General features: G+C 52.2%; 1 protein-coding gene across 1 annotated transcript; it reads right to left on the reverse strand.

Annotated features, from left to right (window-relative positions):
- Positions 1-7681: 7681 nt before the first annotated feature.
- Positions 7682-13120, reverse strand: LOC149747575 (melanoma antigen preferentially expressed in tumors-like). The gene is made up of 4 exons (XM_089894777.1): positions 13061-13120; positions 11311-11630; positions 10357-10992; positions 7682-8873 (listed from the first exon to the last, which is right to left on the reverse strand). The coding sequence occupies exons 1-4, from the start codon at positions 13103-13105 to the stop codon at positions 8297-8299; spliced, it is 1578 nt and encodes a 525-aa protein (XP_089750903.1). The 5' UTR covers positions 13106-13120; the 3' UTR covers positions 7682-8296.
- Between the last annotated feature and the right edge of the window lie 10004 nt (positions 13121-23124).

Genomic DNA, 23124 nt, shown 5'->3' on the forward strand with positions numbered 1-23124 from the left:
TGCAGACCAGAGCTGTGTGAAAAGTGGACTCTACTTTACAATGTGGCCCAGGAAGCACACCTGTTCCTGAGGACGCTAATCCAGATGGCCAGCCTCTACCCCTTCCTCCGCCTCCAGGGGAGAGCTTGGCTCTACCATTGTTCTCCAAGCTTTTTCCTCTTCCACTCTCCCTGGGAGAGCTTTATCTCAAGAGATTAGGGCTTTCATAATCAGTGGCAGAGCCTTCAGCTTCCTGCTGCTTCTGAGCTCAGCTCTCAGCTCTGAGTTAAATGTAAGCGTGTGGCAGAGAGGGACCAAAAGGCAAGGGACCAGGACACACTGAAAAATTCAATCAGTGATGACTTATACCACCTGCTTACCCAAAGCAAGGTGATGTTAATTTCCAGGGCATTCCTAGAGGAAAATTTCCGTGGCCCATGCTAGCCACAAAAAGGGTTTAGTGGGAGCCCCCAACTCTAACGGGTACCCCTAAGGAAGGGGACTTGGTCACAGAAAAGTGCTCTGATGGGCAAGGGGAATTAGTTAAAACCTTAGCTCTGCCAGGTTGGCAGAGAACCAGAATTCGGGGGAAATTCTGTCTTTACCACATGGATTAAGGTAAAAACTCCAAATTACAGATGAATCATGCCAAGGAGAAAAAGGTCAAGTTACATCTAACGCTGAAATCCTGAAATCAGATGTGACTCTTTTTTTTTTTTTGACAATTGAGAATGGATTTTGGTCAGCCTTTGAATAACAATCATGTACAAGTTTTTATTCATTTAAAAACAAAACAAAATAAAACCTGTGGGGATATTAGTGGCATAAAAGCACAGTTAGACAGTGGATCCAGGGATAACGTATTGTCCCTTAGAAACTCCTTTTCTTTTGGCCTAGCTCTGTGGCTTGAAGGATCTTAGTTCCCCAACCAGGGATTGAACCCCTGCCCCCTGCAGTGGAAGCTCAAAATCCTAACCACTGGGACACCAGGGAATTCTCAGAAACTACTTTTCAATTAAAAATCATACTTATGCAGAGTTAACAATAAAACCTAACCACGCAAAAGAGCATTCACCCAGTGTACAGCAAGTCTCACTCCTGCCCCAGACCACAGTATCTGTCTCTGTTCCCAAAATAAACTGTTGCTGAGAATTTCTCAAGTGTCCTTCCTTGCATGTCTTCCTCATCCACAAGCACACACCCCTCTTCCCCTGCTTTTATGTAAATGGTGGATATTATTTGCATACTCCGCAAATTTAAGTTGTGTTTTATTAACATAATTTTACTGAGTGATTTTAACTGGGATGGGGAGAAATCGATCAGGGAGTTGGATGATTATTCTCATTTGCTTTCAAATGATCAGAAGCAAACAAGAATGCATCTTCTGTGGAGGATGTGAGGGAAGGACCACAAAGGGAGGCATGAGATGCTTCGTGAACACAAAGGCATGGGCGTCCCAAATTCAAAGTCGAAGCAACTTACAGATAAATGTCAGAGTGCTCTTTGGACATATCTGTGTTTTCTGGTTGTATGTTTCTACTAGAAAAGATCCCAAGCCTTTTCCAATGGTGGCTTAAAATGCCACTAGGTCTTATCTTTACCCTGAAAACGACTGAGTCACTGAAAACCTCATCGGAAGCGGGAGATATTGTTGGGAATAATAATACCAATAACAGCAATTAATGTTTATTTAGCACTGACGATGAGCCAGCCCCTGTTCCTGGATCTCTGTTTTTTATTCCATTTAATCAAAGTTATGGGACTTCCCTGGTGGCATACTGGTTAAGAATCTGCCTGCCAATGTAGGGGACACCGGTTCGATCCCTGGTCTGGGAAGATCCCACATGCCGCGCCACAACTACTGAGTCTGCGCTCTAGAGCCCACAAGCCACAAGTACTAAGCCCGAACGCCTAGAGCCCGTGCTCCACAACAAGAGAAGCCTCCACAATGAGAAGCCTGCGCACTGCATTGAAGAGTAGCTCCAACTAAAGAAAGCCCGCGTGCAGCAACGAAGATGCAACGAATCCAAAAATTAATTAATTAATTAAAAAAACCAAAGTTATGAGAAGGTATGTATATATTATTATTATATCTAATTATTATAATATGATATACTATAGTACAGATTTTTTTTTCATGGAAAGTCATTTTCTTTTAAATACTGCTGTGTGTACATGTCAATTCCAAACTCCCAATCTATCCCTCCCCCCAATCTTCCCCCCCCCCGTAACCATAAGCTCGTTCTCCAAGTCTGTGGGTCTCTTTCTGTTTTGTAAATAAGTGCATTTGTATCTTTTTTTTTTTAGATTCTGCATATAAGCGATATCATATGATATTTGTCTTTCTCTGTCTGACTTATTTCACTTAGTATCATAATCTCCAGGTCCATCCATATTGCTGCAAATGGCATTATTTTATTCTTTTTAATGGCCGAGTAATATTTCATTGTATATATGTACTACATCTTCTTTATCCACTTCTCTGTTGATGGACTTTTAAGTTGTTTGCATGTCTTGGCTATTGTAAACAGCACTGCAATAAACATTAGGGTGCATGTATCCTTTAGAACCATGTTTTTCACTGGATATATGCCCAAGAATGGGATTGCTGGATCGTAAGGTAGCTCTATTTTTAGGTTTTGGGGTTTTTTTTAGCATCTTTATTGGAGTATAATTGCTTTACAATGTTGTGTTAGTTTCTGCTGTATAACAAAGTGAATCAGCTATATGTATACATATATCCCCATATCCCCTCCCTCTTGAGCCTCCCTCCCACCCTCCCTATCCCACCCCTCTAGGTGGTCACAAAGCACGGAGCTGATCTCTCAGTGCTATGCAGCTGCTTCCCACTAGCTAGCTATTTTACATTTGGTAGTGTATATATGTCCATGCTGCTTTCTCGCTTCATCCCAGCTTACCCTTCTCCCTCCCCGTGTCCTAATGTCCATTCTCTATGTCTGTGTCTTTATTCCTGTCCTGCCCCTAGGTTCATCAGAACCATTTTTTTTAGATTTCATATATACGTGTTAGAATGCGGTATTTGTTTTACTCTTTCTGACTTACTTCACTCTGTATGACAGACTCTAGTTCCATCCACCTCACTACAAATAACTCAGTTTTGTTTCTTTTTATGGCTGAGTAATCTTCCATTGTATATATGTGCCACATTTTCTTTATCCATTCATCTGTCAGTGGACACTTAGGTTGCTTCCATGTCCTGGCTATTGTAAATAGAGCTGCAATGAACATTGTGGTACATGACTCTTTTTAAATTATGGTTTTCTCAGGGTATATGCCCAGTAGTGGGATTGCTGGGTCCTATGGTAGTTCTATTTTTAGATTTGTAAGGACATCCATACTGTTCTCCATAGTGGCTGTATTAATTTACATTCCCACCAACAGTGCAAGAGGGTTCCCTTTTCTCCACACCCTCTCCAGCATGTATTGTTTTGCAGATCTTTTGATGATGGCCATTCTGACTGGTGTGAGGTGATACCTCATCGTAGTTTTGATTTGCATTTCTCTAACAATTAGTGATATTGAGCATCTTTTCATGTGCCTCTTGGCCATCTGAGATATTAAGAAACTTGCTCACTATCCCAAAATAAATCGCACCCCAGGCCTGGACCTTGGCAATGGGTCTATAGAGCCTGAGCTCTTAATCCCTCACGTGCATCTCTCTTTCAATAAAGTCTCAAGTGTCCGGGGTCTGCCAGACATGACGCCAGGTTCTGGAGCACAGAAGTAAATGGTAACTCCCTCCCTGGATCGTTATGACTATTAAATAAAATAATGCCTGCAAATAATTTTGTACTATTGTGAAACCCAGCCTTCAAGATGGCCCTCGGTGATCCCTGCACCCTGGTCTTCACACCCTTGTATCGTGACCTCTCACAAGGAGCAGGGCACCAGCAGGATACTGTGGAGTGCTGGTGTGTGATTTCCAAGATTAGATCACAATGGACATTCTGCCTTGCTCTCTTGAATCACCCGCTCTGGCGGAAGCCAGCCAGCAGCCATGTCATGGGAACACTCCGGCAGCCCTCTGGGGAAGTCCACGTGGGGAGGCACTGAGGCCTCCAGCCAAAAGCCAAGGGAGACAGCCATCCTGGGGGAGGATTCTCCAGCACAAGTCATGTCTGTCAAGTCTTCAGACGAATAAGCCGATTAAGCCAGTATTTTGAGTCGACCCTCACAAGAGACTCTGAGCCAGAAACACCCGGCTAAGCCACAGTAACTGTGCAACAGGAAACGGTTATTGTTTTAAGCCCCTACGTTTTGGGATCATTTATTTTGTAGCCACATCATTGGCCATATGGGGGGTAAACTGAACCCCCAGCCCCTCTCTCCTCCCTGGAGGTCATCGGGCTGGGACTGATAGTTTCAACCCTCTAATCACAGGATTGGCCCCACTGACAACCACCCCCCAGCCTTAGGCACTTTCCTGAAGTCACCTCATTAACAAAAGACACCTTGACCACTCTCATCACTTAGGTAATGCCAAAGGTTTTAGGAGGCAGTCGGGTTTCATCTCTGTCCTGAACCGTTTTGGTCCATTTAAGGGATTGCCTGGAAGCACTTCTCTGTCAACTAAAACACTGGGGGAACTGAGCTGGAAGAAAGAAGCAAGTGGAGCTGGATCTTCACCAACGAGTTAAGTGAGGAAAATATGGGTCCATCTCCTCAAAGGAAGATAAGATATTGAATATCCTGTGGACAAGAACAAAGCCATGCAGGTGCCCAACGGGGCCATGAGCGTGGGGAGTATGTAGAGGTCGGACCCCGGGCCCCACAGGGCACTTGTGCTTCTCACACAAACCCCACTCTGGCACTTTTGGGTCCACATGGCACCCACCACCGCATTTCTGCAGTTCAAAGTATCCCACGACACAGACTCAGCGTCTCCAACTCCCCTCCAACTTTGTGTCAGCTGCAGAGTCTAGGCTATTTCTCTCGGAACCTAGCTGTATAAGCCCCCTTATTAGTACCCCAGTGCAGTTTTGATTTGCATTTCTCTAATAATTAGTGATGTTGGGCATCTTTTCATGTACCTATCTGCCATCTGGATGTCTTCTTTGGAGAAATGTCTATTTAGCTCTTCTGCCCATTTTTCAATTGGGTTTTTTTTTGGTTAGTGAATTGTAGGAGCTGTTTGTATATTTGGGAAATTAATCCCTTGTTGTTCGCATCGTTTGCAAATATTTTCTCCCAGTCCGTAGGCTGTCTTTTCATTTTGTTTACGGTTTCCTTTGCTGTGCAAAAGTTTTGCTATGCAGTAACTTTGATTAGGTCCCATTTGTTTTTGTTTTTATTTCTATTGCTTTGGGAGACTGGCCTAAGAAAACACTGGTACGAGACTTATGTCAGAGAATGTTTTGTGTGGCCTTTTTTTTTTTGGCCGAGCTGAACAGTTTGCAGGATCTTAGTTCCCAGACAGGGATGGAATCCAGGCCAAGGCAGTGAAAGTGCCGAGTCCTAATCACTGGACTGCCAGGGAACTCCCATGTCAGGCCTGCTTTTGGTCTTGTTTCTGCCCGTGGCTATTTCCCTGTGTTAGATTGCTCTCTGGCTCTTTCCTATTCAGCTTCACCCCTCTCACATCCTACCCCTCAGCTGCCCTAACCCTCCTGCCTGGTCGACGTGCAGCTGGGGCTGCTCCTGGGTAAATGGTTACTTCCAATCATCCCACCCTATGTGCCATACTCTCCCTGCCTGCTTCCCAACAGCTGGAGACCCCGCTCCCCCCTGCCCACACACACCCAGGGCCTCCATCCACATGGCCCCCGGGCCCCTGGGCCCCCAGCAGTCACTACCTCCCCATGCCCCATCCTTACGGATGAGCTTCCTCTCCAGCCAAACTTGACTTTGAGAACCTCACTGCATTGATAGCATATGCCTCTTTGAACATGTTGATGACAAAATCTAAATTCTGAACAAAGACTCTTGTAAGATTTCTTTCTCAAGTGTGGTCTCTGGGCCAAATAAAGTCCCAAGTGCAGGGCACCCTGCTTGAGAAGCAAGAGGCAGTGTTCACTTTTGTTTTTCTTCCTTTACTTGCATCGGGCAGCTAATAATCACCACTGTCCTATATGGGGCCATCCATGACCGGGGCAAGTGGCTTCCATAGGTTAGCCCTGTGAGCGACCTCACTGCAATGTCATGAGGCCAGTGTGATTATCTGTTTTGCGGCTGAGGAATCTGGCACTAAGATCACACGATCTCTGCCTCTGTTCTTCTTCGTGGAGAACCTGCTCGTCCTGTATACTTTTCCTCATATCCCAGAGGTGCCAGTTCCCGTTCCGGAAAATATGCTCTGTAACTTAGGGATGCTTGGGGATGCTGAGACTGGGTGCACACTGGGGAAAAGTAAGAGAGATCTTTTTCTGACTCCCTTCTTCCCAGCACACCATCACTTATACAGATTTCTGCATTCTCTCTTCTTTCAGAAATGGCAAAGCATGTCCACAAGCCGAGGGGTCCATTTCTTGTTCTTTCTTACAGGGGCATAGGGTAGGAGGCTGGAAAGGGTGGGGCAGAAGAAAAGAGGGTGCCTGCTAGGGGAAGAAGATAGAGAAGGGCCAGTGGCTGTGCGGCAGGATAAGGGATTGCTGACAGTTGGCCACACCAGATAGACGGTGGAGGATGGCTCATGGTCAGGGACATGCAGACGAGCCCTGCCCCAGCCTTGGTGTGTGGCCTTCTCCCCAGGTCGTGTGTGGGAAGCCAGGTAAGGCAGCCCAGGGACACAGGGCGGACTCCACTGTATGACATGTCCCTTTTTTTTTTTTTTTTTTGTAAATTTATTTATTTACTTATTTTTGGCTGCGTTGGATCTTTGTTGCTGCGCGCGGACTCTCTAGTTGCGGCGAGCGGGGGCTGCTCTTCATTGTGGTATACGGGCTTCTCACTGCGGTGGCTTCTCTGCTTCGGGGCATGGGCTCTTGGCACGCAGGCATCAGTAGCTGTAGCGTGCAGGCTCAGTAGTTGTGGCGCACGGGCTTAGTTGCTCTGCGGCATGCAGGATCTTCCCGGACCAGGGCTCGAACCCGTGTCCCCTGCATTGGTAGGTGGATTCTTAACCATTGCGCCCCCAGGGAAGCTCGTGTCCCTTTCATTTGGATGGGCTGTCTTGGGGGGTTCAAAGGGTGGCCCCACCCCACCCCCAAACCAAATCTGACGTTCACCTGCTCTATCTGAGTGCTACCAAGACCAGGCGTGGGTTTGTTCTCTCTTGGGACCCAGAATCCAGGGCATCAGAGCTGGCTTATCACCTCCTTGACAGGGAAGAAGGAGGGTCTTCCCGGAAGAAGGGCATTCTCACCCTGGTGTGACCTACCTCCGCACAAAACGATGAACTCTTTTCAATGTGGGAAACGAATAGTAAACAAATGTTATTTGTCTATGTGAGCTTACTAGAATTTTGCTAGCAGGAATTAGGATGTTTTTACAGGACACAACTAACTGAATTCAAGGGGCTGGACGCAGTGGGAAGGCGGGTATGCGCTGGTGAGTCCCAGAGGCTCCAGATGGTCTGTGGGTGGATTTTGCCCCCAGGACTCGGGGCCTGACTTTGCACATTGAAGCCCTATCCTGGCACCACCCAGGGCCAGGGATGGAGGCTCTGTATCTGCTGGATCCACTGGGGAGGGTGCTAGAGTCCAGGGCCTGGATGGAGTTGGCAGCGAGGGTCCCTTGGAAGAATGTTCCCTCCAGTGGTGCTCACTATTGGACACTTAGTACATTCCAGGCCCTGAGGACGCACCTTGTGTGCGATGATAGACTGAACGGCCACAGAAGAAAGTGAGGAGCTAACAGATGATCCAGAAACAAGACCAAAGGGAGGGAGAAATGGTGCTGTTAACTCTTGGGGCCGAACCTTGTCCAGCCTAGGGTGCCTGCGCCTCACACATGCTGGCTTCTTATTTAGTCACTAACAGGAGATTACTGAGGTTTAAACGGGAGAATCACGGTCACAGATCACAGCGAACACCAGGTGAATGACACTGAGGTTCTCTTTATTTCTGACCATTTCTTTATAACTATCCACGTAGGGATAACGCCCCCATCTACTTCTCAAGCCTGAATCCCCCTCTAGAAATTTAGATTCACATTTCTAACTCTACAAGATGCATCTCCCCGAAGATCCCATCAACCCCCCAAGTCACCATCCCCCCCGCCCAGCTCTGAATCACCTTTCCTTTTCCCGCTAACAATGAACAACTGTCCGAAACTATAGCTTGTGTTTCTTCGAGATGCTCTGACGTCTGAGCGGCAGTGTCCGCGTGCCCGCGACAAAGCCTGCGGCTCGTTCGTTGGGCTAGGCGGCCATGTAACAGGGGCACAGGATGGGCTCGGGGCTGTAGAAGGTCCTGTCGCCACAGTGCGGACAGGGGTTGCCGCTGAACCAGACCATACTGGGAAGCCCCAACTCCTGTAGCACCTGCTTGAGCCGGGCGTGCAGGTGCGCCAGGCGGCCCAGGTGGACGGTGCCGTGCACGTCCTCGTAGCTCTCCAAGGGCGCGGGGTACAGCACGTGGCTCAGCTTGCTCAGCCCCACGGTGTGGCGCAGCAGGCTCTCCAGCACAGCCATCGAGATGGGGTTGCCGCAGAAGCTGAAGGTGGTGAGCTGGGAGCAGTGGCTCAGGGCGGGCAGGAGGGCGCTGAACTGGGAGTCCATGATGCCACACTCGTCCAGGTCCAGGTCCTGGAGGGTGGCCGAGGCCTTCTCGATCAGGACCCAGAGGGGCTTGGAGCTTATGCTGGTCAGGTTGACCCCGCTAAGGCTCAGATCCTTCAGCTGGCTGACGCTCGGGCACTGCGACAGATGCATCAGGTCTGCCTCTGAAATCAGGCAGTTGGTAATCGACAAGGTCTCCAGGGGGTTCTTCAGACACCTGGAGAGAGACAGAGCAGTCAGTCCCGGGAGGATGGAGGTGGTGGGCGGAGGGATGTGGGGTGGCCCAGGCCTCAAGGGAAGAGAGGCCCATTTCACCAGATCCCAGTCTTCCGGAGGATGCTGCATGGTCAAGGGAGAGGTGCCAGGCCAGCCCAAGGTTGAGCGGGGTCCTTCCCCATCCCTTATCTGCCGTGTGACGGGGTCAAGGGAAGGAATCCTCAAGTGCTCCCTGTGCTCACCCGTCAAGTGGGGGACGACATACCCCTGCCAGGTGTTGTGAGCACAGGTAAGGTAACAATGGCAGGTGCCCACCGGGGAGCCTGACCCCAGGTCCCAAGTGAGAGAGGGGATCAGCAAACTACAGTATTGGCAGACATGACCTACACTGCTTTTAACTCGGGCTTCCTTCCTGCCGCCTCCTGGACCCCATCACCTGTTTCTCTGTTCCCAGTGAGAGTACTGGCATCTGTGCTTAAAGGGCTAAGCCAGGCAACGTCTGGCAACGTCCACAGGGGTCCAGCCGGCAGGGGCTAACTCTGGTCGCTGTATCAGCCACAAACCATCCCTCACTTTCCACAACTCTTTTTTTTGTTGCTGTCCTTGTGTCATGAACACGTTTATTCTTAATGCTTTGAGTTTGCAGTTGCCAGAAAGGAAATCAATCCAACTCTTTCACACAAATAAATCGGGCTGCATTCTCTCATCTTTCATCATTGTGTTCCAGGTAAAGCTATGATTCTATTTTAAGAATGAAGAACAAATTTCTAGAAGAAATAATTTGTTACTGAAGAATTCCTATATAATCAGAAGCCTTAGAAGCAAATAATAGTTGTAATTTGGACTCGAGATTGGAGCCACTTCAATAACGATACTCATCTGACTTTCTGCTTCTCTTCTCTGGACTATGTAGGAGCAATAACCGCTTAATGTCCTGATGGACGCCACAATTCTTCACTCCTGCTCCCTCCCCGTCATTTCCAGAATCACCCATTTCCCACATCACACCTCACCTGGAGCCTAAAGCAACCCGGGACAGACAGGAAAGTGGGATAGGTGGGAGGGACAGGCTCACGTGGACCAGCTGCTCAGCACAGAGCTTCCGATTTGAAACCTCACGTTGGATGGGCTTTCCCCTGGTTAATGTCCTCCTGCTTAGTTATTTTCCATCATCTCAGCTTAGACATCACTCTCTCAGGAAGAATTCCCAAAGCCACCCTCACCTGGCCCAAAGCCCCCACGATGCAGGTTCCCAGCAAAGAGCCCCCTTTGACAGGCATCTAACTGAAGCCACACCTCTGACCCTAACCCGGGAGGCTATGTGACAAGATGCCGGGGGACGGAGTGGCGGCATCGTGTGGACCTCTGAGTGGCCCGTGCACCCTGGCACCATCCATGGCAGGCAGACAGTAGACAGACACCCCACGGATAACGAAACGAGAGAGGCCTGCCCTGGTCTGCAGACAGACAGCGCCACGCCTCACCTGAGCACCTGGTCCAGGCGGCCCTCAAGGAAGGAGATGGAATCCAGGTAGAGCTCCTGCAGGTGCTGCAGGCTGGGAAACTGGGAGGTGAGCTGGCTGACGCAACGCTCCTCCATGCCGGGGGCGGCGTGCGGTGTCATGTGGATGTGCGAGAGGAGCAGCCGGCGCAGGTTGACCATCTGGCCCAGGTGCGGCGCGAACCTGCCCAGGGTGGCCAGCTTCCAGGTGCAGTTCACCTCCAGGTCCTGGACAGAGTCGAGCTGCACCAGCTTCAGGATCTTCCTGATCCTCTGCATCGGCATGGAGAAGACTCTCAGCTTCTGACAGCACAGGCGGAGTGAGCCCCTCCTCTGCTTGACCTTCTTCAGGAGGTAGCTTAGGGACGCATCGGGGGTGCCCTCCTTGAGGCACAGGTCTATGAGCACCTCCATGGGGGCCGAGGTCTGCTTCAGCCACGCCCTTGCATCTTCCACCCGGCGCCTCTTCCTCACGGGCCCGACCACCTCAGGCTCCAGCGGTGAGCACACACCAGCCCTGGTGCCGGACCACACGGTACAGAAGTCCTGGTGGGCGTTCCGGCGCAAATCCAGCACCTGCAGCTTCCACCGCCTGCGGGACAACGGGAGACACACTGAGCTGTGCGGAGACCCACGGGGACCAGGACCGCACGGCTCAGAACCCAGGCAAGGGTGCTACACCCCAGACACCAGCTGCTCCTCGAGCTTCCGGGGCCCCTCCTGGTCCCCACTTTAAGCGCCACGAGAAGGGGGTGAGCCCACGTGCCTTTTGTCACCTCTGCACCTTAAGTAGCCCTGCACGCCCGAAAGCCTATTCCCAGAGTGGCCCAGCCACGGCCCCAAGGCCTCCCCGTGGCCCCGCACCCCCACCCCCGCCGATGCCGGCTGCGTCTTGCTCAGATCCCCAGGCCCCACCCGCCTGCTGGGTCGCCCTCACCTGGGGCGGACCTCCTGGGCAAGCAGGACGTCCAGGCCGTCGACTGCAGCTTGGAAGGTCTCCAGGTGAGGCTTGTGCTCCTTCATCAGGGCCCCCAGCGGGAGGCAGGGGAAGGGCCAGGCCTGCACCATCGCCTTCACGGCCTGGCTGTGCATCCCGGCAAAGGCCGCGGAGAACAGGGGTGGGAAGAGCTCAGCGGGCAGCTCCTCCAGAGCGGCGATGGCCAAGGCCTCATCCCTCAGCAGGCTCTGCACGGCCAGTTCCAGGAGTTTCGACGGGGCCCGGATGCCCACCCTGAAGAATCTGCTCCAGAGTGAGTACTGGAGGGACACCAGAGAGCAAGGGGTGGGTCCTTCTCCGGCCAAGGACCGGCGACCCTGCCGTCCCTCCACCCTCTAGGGGACCCAACGCAGGGCCAAAGACACCCCTCTGGCCACAAAGCCACAGCTCTGGCCCTGCTGGCGCCAGGCCCCAATGAGGGGACAAGGTGACCTCTCGCCCTATCCCATATCCACCCATACTGCATTAAACCCCAGCCCCTCTGAAAGGTGGGTACCTAGAAGCCTGACAGCTGACCCCACCCTCTCCGGAGAAAAGCTTCTGATTATCACTCAAGGACTGAAAACAACAGGAATAAGGAGTTTAGCCCAACATGGCCTCTTCCTAAACTCCAACAAATAACCCAGATGGGAATGATGGAGGAGCACCACACAGTGGGTACTGTTACCCCATTTAAAACTCTTTAAATCAGGGCTTCCCTGGTGGCGCAGTGGTTGAGAGTCCACCTGCCGATGCAGGGGACACGGGTTCGTGCCCTGGTCCGGGAAGATCCCACATGCCGCGGAGCGGCTGGGCCCGAGAGCCATGGCTGCTGAGCCTGCGCGTCCGGAGCCTGTGCTCCGCAGCGGGAGAGGCCACGACAGTGAGAGGCCCACGTACCGCAAAAAAAAAAAAAAAAAATCTTTAAATCAGAAACCATAAAGCAGCATGACAGTATTTAATAGCATGTGATGTTAGAGATTAAGAAAAAAAAAACTGATTCCAGGATGTACCTATGAGTATTACTATTATGGAATTGTTTTTATTCCATGGAATTAAAAAAAAAAACTTTTCATTTCTAAAATGAAAACAAACCAAAAAAGCCCTTTAAACTAGTAAAAATCACAAAACCATAAATGATATGAACTATAATTACTAGTCACAAACCAAATATGTAAAATGTCATCCAAAAATTCCAACTAATTAGATGTCTTACATCAAAAAAAGAAAAAAAATCTATTTGGTTAAGAAATACTGTAACTGTCTATGAGTGGCATAAACCAGAGCAGAAATCAAAACGTTTGGGATTAAGGCAAAACTTCACATAGAAGCAAAAGCAAAGCCTGCTACTGCAAACGTGTACAGAAGGCGAAGAAAAATTCTCTACAGGACCTTGGCCTGCATGGCCTGTCCTGTGGAGACCCTGGCTGGGGCAGTGGTCAGGGCCCGAGGCCCCCGATGCCAGGGCGGGTGTGGTGCAAGGAGCAATGTGCTCAGGCCTCTGAGTCCCTCCTCTGGCTCCTGAGAAGCCATGATAGGCCTTCCTGGCCACACTTTTCAGATCCCAGCTGAAATTTCCATTTCAAATGGAAAGCGAAATCTTATTACTGGAAATCCATCCAGCTAACGCTGATTTGACTTTCTCCTTACACACAACTGATAGGATCCTCTGTCCACTCGTGAAAGCAAAAGATAAAAGAAGAAAACCAACCTGCAAGCATATTTGCTCGAAGAGCATGGGCCACGTCAAAACCATCCCAATGTCTGAGTTAAGACAGCTTTGTGCAGACCTAGTGGTGTCACCCCAAAGGAAAAAGAAATATAACAAAATTCCTGAGAATCACACAGTCACTTATACGTAACCTACAACTGCAAAACGTGTGCCCGTTCATGGCGGAACAGAGGTGACACTGAGGGATGGCGGGTCCTCCAGATTTTGAGGGTTAAGGCTTCCCCAAAGGTGGTCAGGTCAAAACTACAACTAGGAGCTGGCTGGGAAGAGGGAGGGGCTGGGCGTTTGTAAGGAGACCAAGGAAATTACCCAAGACCAGGGAAAGTGTGTTGTGTTTGGAGGAATTCAGAGACTTTTGTCAGGATGGGCCTGAGAAATTGCCAGCAGGAGTGGCTACGGGGGGACCTGGTGGATCCCTTAAAGCCAAGGCAAACCCAAGACTCAATCTTCCTCCCTCTGTCCCTGGAGGCAAAGGGTGTTTCCTCCCAGAAGCGGGGATATGCAAATTGGCTTGACAAGATGAAATGTAGGCATGTGGGCTGGGAGAGGCCGGAACTGTGCTGGTGGCCAAACCTGGGACACACCTTACTCAGCCTGAAAGCCACTGAGGGGGTCAGGGCCGTGGGCTCTTTGGGCTCTTGGAGGCAGGGAGGGAAATAAACGTGGGCCAAGCACACATATCGGTGTCAGCAAAGGGCTGCAACCAGAAGAGGACTTGCCCCGAGGCTCAGGCGTCCTCTTCCACATCCCAGCCCAGGCTCTGTCCAGCAGCTTCAACCCTCATCATGACCTTCAAAGGCCCCTTCCCAGTGTTTGTGGATAACTTAACATTTCCTCAATCCTAGGAAACAAGGAATGCAAAGCGGCTTCAAAAAGCCCCCCGACCCCTCCCCTAAGGCTTTCACTTACAGGGTTTCTGATGCGAGAGTGCCATTAGGCCCACAAACAAAATTCAGCTTTTCTCTTGCTCTGCGTTAAGCATAGCTACTCTAACACCGAACTTCTCCTCAGGGGACGTGAAGCTCTGCTCGGTATTGAAGGGTCTGGGGGCGATGCCCCTGCTGGGCTGGCTCACACGTTGGTTCTGTTGAGGTTTCAGAACACAGGCTGAGGGAACCTCTCCACCCCCTGCATTGTGGCGCCCCGACAATTCTATTCTGTGGGCGAGGTGGCAGCATTGTCTGAAGGATGCTCTCTGGTTTAGTAATTTCCCAGAGACTGCTTTCTCCAAATTTCTACCGTCCCTATCAGCAGTTTGCCTAAAACAGGGTTAAGCTAGAATGTGCTCTATGGACACTCAACTCCCAGACCATCACCTTGACTGATCACCTGCAGGAAGTCGAGATTAGTAAGTTAAGCAGAATGTTCCTGATTCTGGAGCAGCCACTGAGTGGTGCTCGCACTTTTCACCCAGCACCTCAAATAACCTTCAGAGAAAAGCTGAAATTCAGTTCGTTTCCTTTTCAGCCTGGTGAGCCGGGGACTTGGCCAGGGGTGGACACTGCCATGCTCCGCTCAGGGAGTAACCAGAAGACCTGCTTGGGGGAGGGGTGTGGATGGATCTGCCCCACAGAGCGTTAGGAAGAGATGACTGACTTCACGTGGACCTCGGGGAAACAGGAAATGGCAGACATCCAAGCCTGGGATCTTTCCATGGGAACCCAGCATCCAGGAGATCCAAGGAGGCAGGAGCAACCACTGCCTTCGAATGATGTAAAAATGGGAAGTATAAGCCGAACATTCTTCCCCAGCGAGCAGGGGACATTCCCCTGTCCACCTGCACCTACATGCAGAGCCTGTTTGTCCGGAGGCAGAAGGACCAGGGGCACAGCTGCAGGAAGACCTGTCCTTCCTGCCCAGTGTCAGGACTGGCCCAGGACGACTCTCAAGGCCCAGGCATGAGCCAATTGGGGGGACGTTTCTACCACGTCCTGGTCACCTGTTCTCATGCTGCACAGGCCAGAGCAGCCTCTGAGCTCATGGTGGGGGGCTGTCCTGTCCCCCTTCCCATCTCCAGTCACAGAATTTCTACTGGGATCGCAAAGCATCTGCCCCCAGGGCCTTCCTGGAGTCTTTAGAATGCATGTGTGTCCCCACGTTCCTGCTCCTGGCCTGTGCTGACGGCGCAGCCCCCTCTTTCTGCATCCCTGGCAAGTCAGCCCACCTCTCCCAGAGCCTGGGGTGTGGCCACGATGCGGGGAGGGTGGGAGACCGGACATTCTTCCACTGGCATCAACAGAAATCACGGATTTCTCCCCGATTCTTCTGACATAACAAGTGTAGAAGAAGGTAAAGAAAAGGCCAGCTACTTTTCTGCATTCAAAGAAGCACCAGAAATGCTGGAAGATGACCCTTCCTGGCTTCCAGAGGAAGACCCCAACCCTGCTGGTCTTCAGAGGCACGAGGCTGACAGAGGCCCTGGGTGCCAGGCCGATGCTGGCTTCTCCTCCTTCGGCTCTCTTGACCCAGCCTCGAGCAGACAAGATCCTACTCAGGATCTGGTACGTCTCCTTGCCCTCTGCAGTCAGATCTCTTCTTGCCCTGGAATATTTTGCCCTCTGGGCCTCTTGAAAAATCGAAGGTCTCTGTCAGCCCTCTCTGCCTCTTCCTGCACTTGGCAAGATGTGGTTCCACTTCACATCCAATGACATCTAGACCGAAACAAGCAAGTCTCCCCACTTCTTCCTCCCCAGTGAGGACACATCTGACATCCAGGTCACCCTGGGTCCAGCCAGTTAATCCTGAGGGAAGTGCTTCTAGAGGCAAGTAGGGGTGCGGGAGGCTGAGGGCCCACTCCAGGCTGGTTGGGCGGGGAATGGCCCAGGACGAGGGGGGAGGAGGGAAATGGCAGCAGAGCCAGGGGCCTGGTTTCCTGGCTCTCAGAGCTGTGTCCTTTATATGCTGAAGCCATGTCTGGGACCACTAAGGGCACTTGGGGACTGGGAGTGTCCCCAGGATCTGGCTCTGTTTGCCTTGGCCTGGGGGAGGTGCCAGTGGCTGTCCCCCTTGTCAACTCCAAGGGACAGAGAGGGAGCACTGACCCTAGGCACAAAGATGAGAGAGGTTCAGAGAGAAGGGGAGGCCCCAGTCTTGGCCTTTGGCCCCGGAGAGGATGCTTCTCAGGACTTTGCACGGTCAACCTCGTTATTGCCTGAGATGGTGGGAACTGTGCTTTTGGAGAGAGGAGGAGAGAAGAGGGGGCTGGTGTTGCATCCCTGTCATCAGCTGACCCCAAATCTCCAACATGAAGCCGTAAGCTTACTGTGGATCAGAGTGATACCAGGTGCGTTGGGCTGTCCGGCCCTTTGCACTGGACCTTTTTCCACTGGAGGAGGGTCGGTGAGCCTCAGGACTCGGGGAGCACTGGCTCCACCTTTGAGGGGACAGCCCACCCTGTGCTGAGGGCTGGCAGGAGGCACCAGGCAGAGGGGACGCGCTCACAGGGAGGTCTCCCGCCCAGCTGGTCCCCTCGCCCCCATACCCAGACTCCCCCTCTATCGGCAACCCTCGATTTACTCAAAACATTTACAGAGTGCCTGGAGCAGACCATCCACTGCTGTTCTGGGGAGGAACAGCCCAGTGACAATGTCATGGTCGTCTTCTAGTTAGAAGTACATACTAGGGAGATGATGTACAACAGGGTAAGTATAACTGACACTGCTGTAGGTTACGTATGAAAGTCATGGAGAGAGTAATCCTAAGAGTTCTCATCACAGGGGAAAAACGTGCTTTCTGTGTAATTTTGTATCCATATGAGATGATGCATGTTAAGTCAACTCACGATGCTGCACCCTTTAAACTTATACAGGGCTGTATGTCAATTCTATCTCAGTAAGACTGGAAGAAATAAAATGTCATGGTCTTCCACTCAGGGTGTCTCTGAGGCACGGACCTTGCATTCAACTAAGCAGACAAATGAAAAACAAGCAAGTTGAAAAAATGATGACAGGCGGACGTGGACTGCACGGTGGGGCAGGGCCACCAAGGCGACCATGCATGCTGGAACTGCAAAGCCAACCTTCATAATCTAAGGCAAAATATGACTTTTCCTGCAGCCGTTACATATTTTTTGAAAACGTTAAGAACCCTCTTAACACGATCCACTGTAATGTTTAGAAAAGTAAAAATAGTAAAGCTATTTTTTTTTTTTTTTGCAGTACGCGGGGCTCTCACTGTCGTGGCCTCTCCCGTTGCAGAGCACAGGCTCCGGACGCGCAGGCTCAGCGGCCATGGCTCACGGGCCCAGCCCCTCCACGGCATGTGGGTTCCTCCTGGACCCGGGCACGAACCCGTGTCCCCTGCATTGGCAGGCGGACTGTCAACCACTGCGCCACCAGGGAAGCCCAGTAAAGCTATTTTTTTTAGTACACTGTGATTTTAAGCACTGAGAAAAAGTGTTTTGTTTCTTTGCGAAAAACTCATCAAGAATCCTGTCAACACTGCTTCCCTGCTTCTCATCACATAACTTTCAGTCGGGGCTGAGTGTCCTTCCTACGCCCGGGCAACCTGTCACTCTGCCTTTTGTTTTTTTTTTTTTTAATTTATTTATTTACTTTTGGCTGCATTGGGTTTTCGTTGCTGCATGCGGGCTTTCTCTAGTTGCATCGAGCGGGGGCTACTTTTCGTTGTGGTGCGTGGGCTTCTCATTGCGGTGCCACTCTGCTTTCTAAGCCTGGATCTGCTTCCAACATTTCACCCTTTGTGTTTTCAGGGCCTGACATTAACTCCAGGTTCCTTTACTGTGAAGATGTTTGCTGGCATCACTGCCTCTGGGACATCTTCATTTTTTTGTCACAACCATGTTCTTCATTGAAGCTTCTCCAGGAGATGGGGACAAGGAGGCTGAAGCTGGATTCTGAATCAGAATGATGAGTCAGTCAACCATTCCTCATGTTTCGTAGAGCTTAAATCACCAAAGCGTTTCACTCTCCTAGCCTCGGGTTCTCCCTCAAGATCTGAAATGTCGGCAGGGGTCTTAAATTGCTTTTTCCTTTCCCTGTGCAGTGGCTGAGGCTCAAAAGGGCGAGTCCTTTGCACCTGTGTCACAGAGCCAGCCACGAGAGGGTGACACGGGAACGAGGCCCCTGGCTCCTGGCCCAGGGCTCGCTAAGCCATCAACGTGCCAGCCCAGTGGGAGTGTGCCCGGGGAAGTCGCCTGTGGATGGGCACAGCCCACTCTGTTCGTGGACAGTGGACAAGGTCACGGACGAGAGCGGAGGACAGGAGCCTCCATTCAGGGGACATCACCCACCACAGTCTAGGCACTCAGCAGGTCTGTGGGTCCTGCCAGGTCTTCCAGGAAGATGGGGGGAGGGGCGATATATCGGGGAGAAATCCAGAAAGGCCTGCACTCACTGGTACCTCGGCTCAGCAGCCGTACCCCGGGAGCTCAGGCTCCAGGAAACCTCCCAGCACTGCTTGCCCTCGGCAGGAGGAAGTAAGCAGATTTGCTGATACGGTGTCGCCTGAAGAATTTGGGAAGCAGCTGTGCACAGAGGTCCCTCCCACAGGTGAGGCAGGGGCTAAGAAAGGTGTGGGGAGCCCAGCCTGGCGCCATGGCTGCAGAAGAGCTTGTGGGGGTCTCCGCCATGGCCTGGGGTCTGCTCATGGTCTGTCTGCACAGCTGAGAGGCACTAAGGAGGGGACCGTCTGGCAGCCCAGGGCTGACCCCCTTTTCTCCCTTCACCCTGAACATCTCTGGAGTGATGACCTTGACCTCTCCCCTTTGCACATGCTGCTCCTCTCTGGGTCCTGAGCGCAGTCTGTCCTGAAACAGCTACTCAGTTTCTGTGGTTCTGGGACAGAGAGGCCACATTTCCTGCTCTGGAGGCAGCAGTGATACTGGGGGATACAGCCCGGTGTGCTGGTATCAACAGCACCCATATGCTGCCCAGCACCCCCAGGGCACGAGATCGTCCTCGCTCCTGGGGTCCCTCTCCATCCTCCAGCTCCAGGTCTGCCTCCCTGGCCTCCTTGGGCTGCAGCTGGAGGACTCGTTGTGCCCTCTGTGTGCTTTCTTTCCGGGACCGCCCCTAGGCCCAGGGGTCCCAGCCCACCACTTAGGGAGACCAAAACCTCCCTGGGCTCACCCACCCTGCCCCTGCCCAACACCACACAGGAGTCAAGTCTCTGGGGGCTGATGCCAGCCTTGCTCCTTCACCCCAAGCACAGGTTCTGAACGTAACCGTGGCTTCGGGAATGGGACCCCAACACATTGCAGCTGCTTCTTCTAAGAAGGCAGCAGGATGAAAGCTCTCTTGGGAAAATGACTTGGAAAAATAAAGGCTGCTCATCCTCCTCCCGCTGTGAGGGCTTCAGGATGCAGATTGCATGCAGCTCCACGATTAACAGCACTAAGGGGGCAACAGGACATCCTGGGACATGATGAGGTGCAGAAGACCAGTTTACCTGAAGATGTCTTCCACCGCGCTCGTCCAGCTCACGCTGGCCTCAGGTCCTCCGACACCTGGTCTCCCTGGTTTCCTACCGTCTCAGTCACCCGTCTCCACCCAAGTTTGAGAATAAGAACCCAAATTCTCGGGTTTCCCTGGTGGCGCAGTGGTTGAGAGTCCGCCTGCCGATGTAGGGGACATCGGCAGGGTTCGTGCCCCGGTCCGGGAAGAGCCCACATGCCGCAGAGCGGCTGGGCCCGTGAGCCATGGCCGCTGAGCCTGCGCGTCCGGAGCCTGTGCTCCGCAACAGGAGAGGCCACAGCAGTGAGAGGCCCACATACCGCAAAAAACAACAACAACAAAAAAAACAACAAAAAAACAAGAACCCAAATTCTCCAAAAAACAAAGACACGGTGTGTTCACACGTGTAGTTATGAAGCCACAGTGAGAACTCTGCTGGGTGAACTGAAAACCGGAGCCCCGACCCTGCCGTTTCAGTGAGAATCTCTTCGTCTCCAAACCCGAGAAATTTCTCATCGGCTGAAGCAGCAGACAATCGAAGGAAAGACCTGATGCTCGGGTCTAAGGGACCTTCCTCTAAGGGCACTAACCGCCGTCCTGCAGCCCCAGTTCTGCCCCTTTCTCTGGCCCCCACACCCTGGCACCTCCCGAGGGGACCCCATTTCCAGCGCAAAGCAGCGCCCAATGACCTCTGGCCATCCCCGCAGACCCGGGTTCCCTGGATTATTACGTCCCCTACGCGGCGCTGCGGCCTCTTCACGGGGCACGTGGTCGGGGTAGGCCCAAGGCGGCCCCCCACCGCGTGTGGCCTCCGCTCCAGCCCCAGGTCGTGAGAGCTCGTTTTCCGCTGGAGAACAGGAGCGGGGGCCCGCACGGGGCCCCGGGGACTAGCTCAAGGTCACCCCACGGGAACGCGGGGGCACCAGGACGGGAACTTACCCTTCGGGCCACAGCGCCACGCCACACGATCCCCCGCTTGCGCTCTGCGGACAAACAACCACGAACTCAGCAGCGCCCCGCCCGGAAACCACGCGGCCCGACCAATCCTGGTTTCTGTTTCCTCCTGGGGCAAATCTCACGAGATCCTGGGATCGCGAGTGGGGTCTTCCAGGGAGTCTAGAAGGGGTTCCGTTTAGTAGGCGGGGAGGGAGTCGGGAGAGGGGGAGGGGTGGCGTCTGTGGCCATGCCCACTGGACGGCCGGGTGGTGAGAGTGGGGATGGGGTGGGTCAGGGGTGGGATGGGGGAAAGGTAGGGTTGGGGGGATGGGGAGGAGATGGGGGGATGGGTGAAGTGGGGGTAGGAGATGGGATGGAATGGAAGTGAGGTGGGGGAGGAGGAATCCTGGAATGGGGGAAGGGAATGGGGGAATGGGGTAGGATGGAGAACGGGGTGAGGTGGGGATGGGGTGGCGGTAGGTGGGGGGGGTGGGGAGGGGTGGGCGTGGGCTGGAATGAAGGGGCTCTTGAGATCCGGAGGGAGGGGTCGAGGCTTAGAACCCCCCACCTCCAACTCCTCCCCCACCCCCACCTCTGGGCCTGTTCTTCCGCAACCCCTTCCTGTCTGCGGGGCGTGGGGTGCCAGGGCCGGCTCCGGGGCCCTCGCTCCACTCCCACCTCCCTCTTGTAGATAAGATGTCCCTGCCCTTGGCCAGTCCAGTGCCCCCTACTCTCTCGACTTTACCACTTATGTGACCCCTGGGGCGGCGGAGACCCCAGCCAGGGTTTGACTAGATCGTCCTCCCTCCAGATTGTGCTTCCCACTCCCCCAGCCCCCCATTTGGTTTTCTAGTTTTTTTCAGAAGCCAAACAGTTGCTGCGTCTGGTCTCTTCCCCTCCGTCTGACCACCGCAGCCCCTCTGATGGCCTCAGCTTGTGCTGGTCCTAAGTGCAGGTTTCACCTCTTTCCACCAACGGACCCCTTCGGACAAAGTCAGGAAGGGGCCTGGAAAAGGAAGTGGGGGCGGGGCGGGGCGGGGCGGGGCGGGACCCTTCCAAGCGGTGCCCCTCAACCCTGGGGATGTCGCGTCCGGGCCACCAGGGGGCACTGGAGACATGGAATCCAGGATGGTTTTGGCACCTCCTTCCTCCCAGCCCCCCTAAGGGAGAAAGTCGGGCTTCTGGAGAGATGGTGAGAGCCAGGTGGGTGAGGATTCTTGCCTGGAGGGGTTAAGAGCAAAGCGGAACTCCAGCCCTGTCACTAACGCTGGCCTGGGGGACCTCCTTTGGGTCCTTTGAATTCAGCTTCCTCACTCAAGCCCAGTAAGTGTGAGGCTGTGTCCTTGTCATCCAGGTGACCCTAAATCTTTAACCACAGGCCACCAGAAGGTAGTGGTGGCCAAGAATAACAGGCAGGGCAGTAGTGATGGCTATCTTTCGTGGCTCAACCCTGCCATTCCCCCACACATCCCCCGTGCCTGTGAGCTAACAGAGCTTAAGGTGTGCAGCTACACCCATGGTTGGATGGATGGATGAATGAATACATAGGTACATACGAATGAGGGAATTGTGTTGATCCCCCTGGACCTGGGATTGTTACCTGGAACAGGGCTGGTAAAACCTCAGTTTTTTCACTTTGGAACTGGAGACTCAGCCTCCCCCTCCTTCTTCTTGTCCAGACTCATTCAACAAACATTTGTCCTTGAGAGGCTGCTGATGCAACACTCAAGGAGATAGTGCTCATAGGTTTTAGGATGGAACCAGAAAAAAGCCAAAACAAAACCAAAACAAGAAGACCATTGTTTTAAAGTGGCAGGTTGTAACTAATTCTCTGAGAGGGCAAGGATGCATCTGTGGGACTTGAAATGGAAAGGGGATGCCTTTGAAGATTGCCGAACGTTATTTTCATGATTCGATGGCTGATTTAAGGCCTGATTTCAGGTTGACACACTGAAAAGATGACGTCGGACATATTTGAAAGCAAAGGTCACAGCATTGCTTATATTGTATGATATAGTCCTATTCATGTACAAGTAAACATGAAAGTAACATTGATTCATTTCATTGCTTCAAGCAATGCTCACAATGTTTACCATGTTCCTGGGGCTAGACTAGGCCTGGAGTAGAAGAAGCAGTGAAAGTTACAGGGACCGGCCCCCACCTCCTGGAATACATGTAATGCTTTTTCCTGAACATTGTACTTAAGCATGTCAAGATGTCCAGAAGATGGTCACTAAAATGATAACGCTGGCCATGGTAAAATAATTTTCTATATTTTGGGGGGTGTTTTTGCTTGTTTTTTGTGGTTTTGTTTTGTTTTGTTTTTTGGCCTTGCCACACGGCACGTGGGATCTTAGTTCCCCACCACCCAGGGATCGAACCACGCCCCCTGCAGTGGAAGCATGGAGTTCTAACCACTAGACCGCCAGGGAATTCCCAACTTTTCTATATTTGGGAGTAAACTTTTCCATCATAAATGTTTTCCTTGACCAGTGATTTATTTTGGAGATATGAAGAAATTCAGTCACCCCACACAGCCCCTAGTCCGCCAGGCGGCTGCAAGATTAAGCTGACAAGGAAGGTCTTGGAGAGAATCCAGGATGGATGGTCTGCATTCCTAATGCCGTATGTCCTGATTTGGGGGAACCACCACTTTTGAAAATCCTTTTGGGGGACTCTCCTGGCGGTACAGTG

This window comes from Delphinapterus leucas, chromosome 14, assembly GCF_059928025.1.
Source record: "Delphinapterus leucas isolate spDelLeu-1000000601 "Yukka" chromosome 14, BTC_Dleu_Yukka2, whole genome shotgun sequence".
Classification (NCBI taxonomy): domain Eukaryota; kingdom Metazoa; phylum Chordata; class Mammalia; order Artiodactyla; family Monodontidae; genus Delphinapterus; species Delphinapterus leucas.